We start from the raw sequence: 10,722 nt of genomic DNA, 5'->3' as shown, positions 1-10,722 counted from the left end.
TAGTGAATTAGTGATACGTGAGACTGTGAATTGTCAAAGCAGACAATGTCACTGGTAAGAGCCTCCAACAATTATACATTTCTAAGATTTCAGTTCTACATCCAGTTGAGGGTTGTCTTTGTTAATATATTATGTAGGCCAGCGCTTTGGGGAAAGCTAAATAGTTTCCGGGGTGTGAAGACTTGGTCAAAAATTGGTCAATTTTGTTTGGCAATTTTATTTAGGGGGAAAGCAAAATACTTCTCCACCTCAGCTCTCTATCTCTCCACCTCACCTCACTCTCTATCTCTCCACCTCACCTCACTCTCTCTCCACCTCACCTCACTCTCTCTCCACCTCACCTCTATCTTCTCCGATTAGGTCGCCGGACGGAAAATTTTCCGGCCGGCGACCATTAAAAAAGAAATTTTTTTTTTCACTCTCTCTCTAGAAACTCCGGCGAAGGGGTTTGAGAGAGAGTGAATTTTTTTTTTTTCTCAAATTTTTTTTTTTCACAAATCGGAGAAGACAAAGAGGTGAGGGGGAGAGAGAGTGAGGTGAGGTGGAGATAGAGTGAGGTGAGGTGGAGATAGATTGAGGTGAGGTGGAATGTTTTTTTTTTTATTTCCCCTTAAAATTTATTTCCCCGGAAAATCTCTAAAATTCTACATATTCCCTTTAAAATTTCACACCCCGGAAACTATTTAGCTTTCCCCAAAGCGCTGGCCTATTATGTATTAGTATAATTCATAAAGTTCGATTAAAAACTCCATCACTTCTCTTGAGAGAGAATTTTGGTGGGGACCCCCCAACAACAAGAAGAAAATATACTTCAAAAATTGGCATTCTATCTGCACTCCAAAATCTATAGGAGGTATGGGCCTCAGAAATGTTGAGAAGGACAACCTAGCTCTCAGAAGCAACTCAATTGGAGATAAAAACCAAACCCTCTTCACTTTAGGTTAAACACATCAAAGACAAATACTCTATGTCCTCTGGGTTATGGAAATCTATACAGAAAAACCAGCAGAAAGTTAACAATCATATCATATGGGAAATTGGAGACGATACCAAGGTTCACATTTGGTTGGACAAGTGGATCCCAAGAATGGCAGAATTTGGATTACATTCTTCCACTTTTGGATACACCTGGGGTCTCCCAACTCATCAAACCAGATCATACATGGAATCTTACAGCCTTATCTCTGCTCTTCACTCCTGAAGTCCAGACAAGAATTCAAACAATTCCTCTGAGTTCCATCCATGATCATCGGAAATGGTTGCTGTCAAACTCAGGAGAATTCTCGGTCTCCTCTCTATAAAAGCATCTAATATTTGAACATCCATCTCCCAACCAAGCAGGGGACTGGGCTTACATTTGGAATCTTAGAGTTCATCCAAGAATACTCATGCTCATGGAATCCTTTCTCTTAAGCATGTTCTTGCTCATTATCTGCCAAGTATTGATACTCTCTGTCCTCTATGCTCTCAAGAAGAGGAAACTCAAATTCACTTTATACAAAACTGTTCTGTCACTGAGGCAATTATGAGGAATTTTTCTACTACCAATCTAGATGACTTCTCCTCCTCAACATTTAAGGACTGGTCAAACAAACTTCCACACTTGGGAGCAGGAATTGACCACTCATGTGTTTTAAATGAGTTGGAAACAATGGCTACTGATTTGTGGCACTTATTGAAATTCAGATGTGATCTAGTGTTTAGAGGAAAGCACCAACTCTATCCTAACTTAATCACAATTATTCACAGCTACCTACATTCCCAAACAACACTTCTCAAAAGTTTCACACTAGGTGTGATCTAGTGTGTACCTTTTTTACATTTTCTTTAATACCAACATAAAATATGATAAGATATCATTGAGGAAACATAACACATACTTCCCAATGCACTTGGGGTCTACCGTGTGTTTCGACACATACACAAGCTTGTTAGCGAACATTGAGATCTATGCACAAGCTTGTTGGCCAACATTGGGGTATATTTGTGGTGGTATCCTCTCATAGTAGAGAGAGAGAGAGAGAGAGAGAGAGAGAGGATCGAGCAGTAGAGAGAGAGAAGTTTGGTAAAATATTTCTTGTATTGATACAATATGTGTACATCCTATTTATAGAAGTAAAATACTAATCTAAGTACAAGTATGGATCCTAGTTTGATACAAACAAAACTCTTGTGATGGTTATCCTATTAGTGATAAACCATGCAAGCCATGCAAACTCTAACACCTATAACCAACCGGGTCGATGTGACCCAGCCGGGTCGGATAGCCCATACGACTATCCTTAATAATTATAAATAACCATATCCAAACGTCGAATCCTATAGCCGGGAGAAACACAAGAATCTGATACGAATTTCAAAGTGGGCTAGAACAGTAGCATTTAGTTAACATCGATATCAAATTTTCCATCTCAATATTGAACTAAGAACTTGTGGTAAACTAGCAAGTCCAAGATGAGCATATTGAACAAGAACAATACGAAATTTAACCACTAGAAAGGTATACACACTGAATCAGTGATATTAGTTTGGACAATTACATATTACTTTAAAACTGTGATCCTCATTTCATACGTTCCAATCTAGCAAACAAAACTAGGATGGAAACTTGGAAAACATGTGCACCTTTTCCAAAGAGAGCTCTGAAGGACCTTCAACTTATAGCATCCAACTTTTGAAAACCCACTTACAAAATAAGTCATTGAATGGCAAGTCAAATTGAATAGCATCCATGTGAAAATTGGTAATAGAAAACCAACTCTATGATGTGTTTAATTTTGACAATTCTATTTACATAACTAAACTTGGTAATAGATTTACCCGTTATGGGTGTGGTTATAGATAAATTTATGTTTTCTGATTCAAAGTCTAACTTCTGAATCAGTCAAATTACCCTACAAATGCTAAATTTATCCTGGAAACTCTTAGGTTATAAGAAAAAATTTCACTTGTGAAACCAAAGAACAAACAAAAACAAAAACCTACAAGGATTCTGAATAAAAAATAACGATCTTCATACCAATTTTAGGTCATATTACCCTACAAAAACACTGGATTTCTCCAGCAAATATTAGGGTTATGAGCGTTTGAAATAGAATGACATTCCATTGGTATATTATGAGTTGTGTTACAATGGGTATTTACAATCGATATTTATACAAAGTGAGTCAATATAGAAGAATGAAAACTACCAAAGTTTATACGATTTTATACTCTGATATTATATACTAATTGATACTCTCTCTCAAGTTGGAGCGTAGATGTCTTCAAGACCCAACTTGCTTAATGCGTTGGAGAATATTCGACTGTTGACTGTTTTGCTTAGGATATCTGCTAATTGATCTTTAGACTGGACAAACGATACCTTAATAATATTTGCATCAAGTTTCTCTTTTATAAAGTGTCGATCCACCTCAACATGTTTGGTTCTGTCATGTTGCACTGGGTTATTTGCAATATCAATTGCAGTTTTACTATCACAATGCAATTCTATAGCTTGTTTGGATTTAAAACCTAGTTCTTCATCAAGTAGAGAAGAGAAAGCGACCTAATTCCCAAGCTATCAACTAGTCAAGAAGAAGTGTTCTTCGTATCAAACTACCACTAGAGTTCTAGCTAGCTTTCAAGGTGGGAGATCAAGTAGACCATTCAGTGTCCCAAGTAGAGGAGCTACGTTTGGAGCTCTTGGTCTTCTAAAACGATTGGAAAGGTTTGAGGAAAAACTACCGATTGAGGTAATCTTCTAGTTTTACTTAGTTACTTAGTTAATCATTAGTTTATGCATGTGATCTTGGGAGACTAATGTTAGACATGAGATGTCTGAGATTCCGTTATAAACATTAGTAGACTACGAAACCCAACACATAATCTATGGGAAAAGTTGTCCCACCATCAGATACTACCACATCCCTCTCTTTTACTTAACATCCACTCATTCGTCAACATTAAATTAGATTCTACTAATTACTTGATGAATCTTAAAGATATTATTCCATCCACATCAAATAATTAGTAAAATCCAATTTAATGTGTATTTTGTATATCTAAGATAATCCTCTATATCTCAAAATATATAGTTTCCTAATATTGTTAAAATTGTATCTTGTAAATCAAATAATTAACCATAAATGGAGTCTATTGTACATCTACAAATACCGATTGATTTACTTGTTCTTCTTCAAGTGAAGAGACAATAGGTTTTGTTTCAATAGTTTACTAGATCTACAGTAGTATCGATGAAAACAGGGAAAACATCTAGAGGTAATTGACTAAATACTTGAGTAGTTGAGTATATCTCTTTGATCAAATTTAGGGTTAGTTTCGTATCGATTTCATTATGGTATCAATCTAATTGGTTAAATTTTGTACCTTGGATCCTCCAATGCATGATTAATATTTTCAATTAGGGTTTAGACTTTCTTCTAAATACCACTTTTTGATGTATAATGTTTATGTGTACATTGAATAAGCAAGCTAGCTAGTGTTATAAAAATTAGATTCAGATAAAAAGTATTTAGGGTTTGATTAGATTACCCTTCATTTGGTTGACCCATAAAATATGCCACTTATGTTGAAATTTTTTGGAACTCTCGTGATTAGAAAAACTCTCATATACCAAAATATGATTATGAAGATCAAACAATATCTTTTTATCATGTTAGTTTTCAATTTAACTGATTTATTTCATGCTCTTGTTACAGGTGAAAAATAGTTAGAAGATAATAACAAGTATGGGCGATTGGTCACAACTCCCCAGAGAATTATTAGATGCAATTGCACTACTTCTACCCTCTGATATCGATGTTATGCGGTTTCGATCTGTCTGCACATCATGGAGATCATCAGTATCATCATATCCACTCCTCTATCAACTACCTAATTGTGTTCCGATTCACCCCAGCTCTGTTACTATCAACCACACAACTTATTTTAGTATCTTTTTTTTGGCGAGGCGATTAGTAGTACGTGTTTCGTTACCACAGAATGAGCAGATAAGAAACTCTGAAACATCTTCTGAAAGTTGGCTTATCAAGCTCCAACCGGATGATGATGTTCCTAATGTGTTTCATCTCTTAAATCCACTCAACGGAACCCCAATCGATCCATTACCTACGACTATCCCTAAGATATTCAACTCAATGAACTTTCAGATCTCAGTTTTAGGCCAAGAGTTTGTTCTTCAAAGGAGGAATAAATTATATGGTAGTGAAGATTTGGAGAAAATTGCTTTCTCTTCAAATCCTCCTTGGGCCATTGGCCACAATTATGTTATCATGACCATCCATGTACAAGGTTATTTAACATTATTTAGATCAGTAGACAATTCATGGACTATAGTCGACGACAGACTATATCCTTGGTATGATGTGATATTTTATAAGGATGAATTTTATGTTGTTGACCTAGACGGGAGAGCTGCGACTGTTAATTCATCTCTAGTTGTGACAGATATTGCAGCTCCTTTTACGAGTGGTAACAAAAAGTGTTTGGTTGAATCGAATGGCGAACTTCTACTTGTTGATATGTGTACGCATGACTTTCTTGGTGACACTCACGATACAGGAATCTCGTTTAGAGTTTATAAGCTAGGTGAAGGGGGGAGGCAGTGGGTTGAGGTGAAAAGTTTGGGTGATCGTGCTCTGTTTTTGGCTGATAATTGCTCATTCTCTGCTTCGGCTCATGATCTTTCAGGTTGTAAAGGGAATTGTATTTATTATAAGAACAAGTGCTTGGCCTTTTACAGAGGATATGACGTTGGCACGTTCAAGAATAACGACTTGGGTATATTTAACTTGGAAAGTGGAAATATCGGTCTTCTTATGTCTCATCCCGATCATTCTAAGTTATTCTGGCCTCCCCCTGCTTGGATATCAACTTATAATAATACATGAGGACTGTTTTGAAGTAGACATAACTATCCTTATACAACATCAGGAGTGTTTTCAAGTAACATTAAAAAAACAATACATATCAACAATCATATGCTTTTCTTCATAAGTTTAAGTGGGATTATTGTATTTTTGATATTATATCCATGAATATTCACAGTATGGCTTATACTAACTTGTGTGTACTTTTTTTTTTTACATTTTCTTTAATACTAACATAAAATGTGATAAGATATCATTGAGGAAACATAAAACATACTTCCCAATGCACTTGGGGTGGGTCTACCCTATGTTTCGATACATACACAAGCTTGTTAGAGAACATTGAGATCTATGCACAAGCTTGTTGGCCAACATTGAGATGCTTGAAGGGGTATATTTGTGGTGGTATCCTCTCATAGTAATTGATTATTGTGAATTATCGATCTTGAATGATCGGGAGAGAGAGAAGCTTGGTAAAATAACCATATCCAAACGTCGAATCCTATAGCAGGGAGAAACACAAGAATCTGATACGAATTTCAAAGTGGGCTAGAACAGTAGCATGTTTAGTTAACATCGATATCAAATTTTCCATCTCAATATTGAACTAAGAACTTGTGGTAAACTAGCAAGTCCAAGATGAGCATATTGAACAAGAAGAATACGAAATTTAACCACTAGAAAGGTGTACACCCTGAATCAGTGATATTAGTTTGGACAATTACATATTACTTTAAAACTGTGATCCTCATTTCATATGTTCGAATCTAGCAAACAAAAACTAGGATGGAAACTTGGAAAACATGTGCACCTTTTCCAAAGAGAGCTCTGAAGGACCTTCAACTTATAGCATCCAACTTTTGAAAACCCACTTACAAAATAAGTCATTGAATGGCAAGTCAAATTGAATAGCATCCATGTGAATTGGTAATAGAAAACCAACTCTATGATAATATAGGCGTTTAATTTTGACAATTCTATTTACATAAGGGAATTACTGAAACAGGAAATTTCATGTTTTTTTTTGTCAAAAAGACAAGTTATCTTTTTGTCCTTTTGGGCCTCATATATAGTTTGGAAATAGTCTTGAAGGACAATTCTAAAAGCACTCCCATTTCTAATGCCGAAATTGCCCTTAGAATCTTAGCTTGCGAAGCTTTGCAAACTGGTTTGCACTGCTTTGTAATCTAGTTTACAGAGCTTTGCAATCTGGTTTGCAGAGCTTTGCAATCCCGTTTGCATTGCTTTGCAATCTGCTTTGCCTTGCAATGACTTTGCACACACTTTGCAATCTAGTTTGCAGAGCTTTGCAAGCTAGTTTGCACTACTTTGCAATTTGATTTGTCTTGCAAAGCTTTGCAATCTGGTTTGCAGAGCAGAGCTTTGCAATCTGATTTGCAGAGCTTTGCAAATTGGTTTGCAAAGTTTGCACTCTCGTTTGCAAACTGATTTGCAATAAGGTCAGTTTTGTCTTTTCCCTATATTAGATTATTTACAAAAAATGTCACAGGGAGTTGTAGCCTATAAAAAGTTGATAAATCCTTTTTAACCAAAACTCAAATTTTTTAGGGAGTTTTGGCCAAATTTCTCTAATAATCTATCTATCATGTTTACAATCATAACAAGTAAAGTTTGGCTCAATAGTTCTGAGCTTGTGGCTTTGATTACAAATGATAACAAGTAAAGTTTGGCTCAATGGTTCTGAGCTTGTGGCTTTGATCTGTGGACGAGTGGGAGCTTGAATTTGTTGGTTCAAGCCCGACAGACTATAGGTATTTTTAAATATTTTATGTTTAAATTCATTCGATCCAACTATCTTTATTGATATTCAACATCAAGAACTAAATGCTCGCTTCAAGAGTACCGAGTTGCTCAATTTTATCCAGATTTCATTAGCATGATAATTACATTTACGGTACGAGGAAGAATGATGATTTTCCAAATTTAGATGTGATTGAATCTCTTGCTAGAACATTGGCGGATACTAAGAGAGATAAAAACATAACATTTAGTTTATTTGTTTATCACTTTAGCACTAATTTTACCGGCTGCAACTGCTTCTGTTGAAAGAGGTTTTTTGAAGCTAGTTAAAACACATTTAAAAAACAATATGAGTGACCGATGGTTGAATGATAGTTTAGTAGTCTTTATTGAAAAAGAATTTTTTAATAAAATTGACAATGAGTCGATTATCAGAATATTTCGAAACATGAACTCTCGTAGAGATTAATGCGTTTGTAATTGTTGATGTATTAATGTAATTAATAAAGACAAGCATTTTGTTAATTACTTTGCTTACAAAAAAGAAATTTACCTATATAAACTCACACCCCCTGAGTGAAATTTACGTATATAAAAGAACTTGTTGTGAACAACTTTACTAATGCAAGTTATACTAACAGTTGTTCATGGCATTTTCTGTATTTGTTATTAGCAGAACCTTATGACATGGAGGCTCGTTAGAATATAGGTTGTATCCTAACATTGGACCTTGATGCTAACATGACTTAGTCAGATCATTTTTTCCTCTTGTGTGGCAAAAACATTCGCTGCTAATGTGGTACATGAGAGTTCAAGTGATGTTTCTATAGGAAAACCGAAGGAGAGAATCAAAAGAGTAAGTGATGAGCGAAAAATGAAAATAAAGAAGAGTTTTTCGCGAACTGCGAAATGTCAAATCAGACAATATCAGTAGCCCTTGCCGCGGGAAAATCTGGTACATGGAAGCCCTTAACGATCTCAAAGATTTCAATTCTATATCTAGTTAAGGGTCATCTCTTTGTTAATATATTATTTATCACAATGATTCATAAACAATTGCAAAATTATATTATCTTTGTCTTTATGGTTCATTAATTTTCTTAGAAATAAAATAACACACCAACGGTTTACCTCGTGGACTTCTTGTCTTTATAAAGCCATGGGTCAGACTGAAAATTTCCAGAAATAAAATAACACGCCAATGGTCTACGTTGTGGACTTTTTGTCTCCACGGTCGGTCCTGGGCCTAGGCGACTCAGGCGGTCGTCTAGGGCTCCCAAATTTAGAGGACCCCCCATTCATAAAATATTGTATATATAGATAATATTGTATATATAGATAGTATTATTATATGTTTTATTCTATCCACATGTGTATCAAGCTTGATTGGGTAGTAGAGTGGGCAGAATATTTGATTAGTGAACCTAAGGTGAAGAATTTACTCCCACCACAGATATTATTTTTTAGATAATTTTTTCAACTTAAAGTATAGGGGCCCCATCAATACATTCACCTAGGGCCCCCCAAAATTCAGGACCGGTACTGCTTGTCTCTATAAAGCCATGGTTCAGATTGTGAAAATTTTCCAAAATAAAATAGCACGTCAAGAATATAACTTGTGCACTTCTTGTCTTTATAAGCGGAGTAGCGTACCAGTAATTTCCACAAATTATGCTTTTTTCCAATTCATAGATCATAAGAATGTGCAAATACTCAGACTAGTCAAATTTGTATTCCAGTTTAAACTTAAAACAATAATACTAGATTGTCCGTTTACTTGACCTCCACTTGACTATCTAGCTAATTAGATGAAAGTTAAAATAAGTTTAAATATGATATAATTATTTTGATATTCTTTTGTTCTTTTATTATCATACGATCAATTAAAACGTTAAGTAGGAAAACAATCTACCTTTATTAAATTTAAAAGCTACTTTTCTTAGAGACACCAGAATGATTTCGAATCGATCAGTCCAGAGGCGGCGTAGCTATGGGGGAGGGTAGGCTCTCACCCATGAATACAAAGAACCAAAATCAGCATTAGCCGCCCCTAAAGTGATTAAAAGGGCCATTGTAGTCAAATGACGAAAACTCTAAAACAACTCAGTTTAAAGCTAATTGCATAATGATGAGGTGGATGTTTTCCGTAAGTAAAAAAAGGATGAAAAATTTGTTTTAATCTGAGTTGTTCGATTTGCACGGTTCAGATTTGAGTCATCCACTATTTTACTTATGAAAGGCATCCATCTCATCATTATGTCAAACCCTTTGTCAACCTCCTTGGGAAAGTAGCATTTCCCTTAAACGGGCTAATTGCTTTACAACCTCTAGGTCATCAAATCAAATCCCATGCAACCAAATTCTCCTCTTATCTGATTTTCTAATTCAGTTTTTGAGACTAGATATTCGTAATATAATAAATAGTTAGATACTTTTTGAGAACAGCCGATTAAGTTGAAATTGAAATACAAATCATCATATAACCAACTTAGTATAATTGATTCCTGTTGACTTCATAAAAAAAAATTGATTCTTGTTGCGAATGTTATGTACAATTTTATCGTAATATTATCTTACTTCTAATCGGACTATTTCATACTTATGTTTTTAGAGCAAGTCCAACCAAGAGTGGTAGGGGCCCTAAATTTGAATTTAGGACACCTTCCCCTGGTCCAACCACACCCGGCCCTTAATTAAGGGCCGACTGTACCCCACAACATAATCATTAGGGAGCTCCCAACAGTAATGTTGGAGAATCACATCCAACGGTGGATGTGATCCATTGGCCAAATTTGGTCGACGGAAAAATTCAAAAAATAACTCATTAATAAAAATTTAAAATGCATTATATTGATAATCCAACTCATTAATTCAAAAACTTTAAAAAACTTAAAATAATCTATTCGTTGACAGTAGATTTATAAATTCGACAATATTTGTCTTGTGAATCGGCCGGACCTCCAAATGCAAGCATCCTCATTATAGATGTAATTTTTTGATGAGGTGACAATCCCTTTCGACCCAATGCATCCATTCTTTCGGTATATTTGGTGTCGTATTCCCGACAGCATTGAGAATACACAAAAATAAA

General features: G+C 35.3%; 1 protein-coding gene across 2 annotated transcripts; it reads left to right on the top strand.

Moving 5' to 3' along the window:
* Positions 1-4,070: 4,070 nt before the first annotated feature.
* On the top strand, positions 4,071-6,142 carry LOC147546402 (F-box protein SKIP23-like). 2 transcript variants are annotated; one of them, XM_086674023.1, is made up of 2 exons: positions 4,071-4,260; positions 4,701-6,142. In XM_086674023.1, the coding sequence occupies exon 2, from the start codon at positions 4,731-4,733 to the stop codon at positions 5,889-5,891; it is 1,161 nt and encodes a 386-aa protein (XP_086530149.1). In that variant the 5' UTR covers positions 4,071-4,260; positions 4,701-4,730; the 3' UTR covers positions 5,892-6,142. The 2 variants fall into 2 exon arrangements, with proteins under 2 accessions (XP_086530149.1, XP_086530148.1); XM_086674022.1 differs by having other exon boundaries at positions 4,141-4,339; positions 4,712-6,142.
* The last annotated feature ends 4,580 nt before the right edge of the window (positions 6,143-10,722 follow it).

This window comes from Eschscholzia californica, unplaced genomic scaffold, assembly GCF_041429995.1.
Source record: "Eschscholzia californica isolate CP2 unplaced genomic scaffold, dmEscCali1.0.p SCAF_4, whole genome shotgun sequence".
NCBI lineage: Eukaryota > Viridiplantae > Streptophyta > Magnoliopsida > Ranunculales > Papaveraceae > Eschscholzia > Eschscholzia californica.
Note: the sequence above shows the minus strand (reverse complement) of the source record. Positions and strands in the feature narration are given on the sequence as shown.

Coding starts and splice junctions, on each gene's coding strand:
- LOC147546402 (XM_086674023.1), top strand. CDS start 4,731: ATGGGCGATTGGTCACAACTCCCCAGAGAATTATTAGATGCAATTGCA.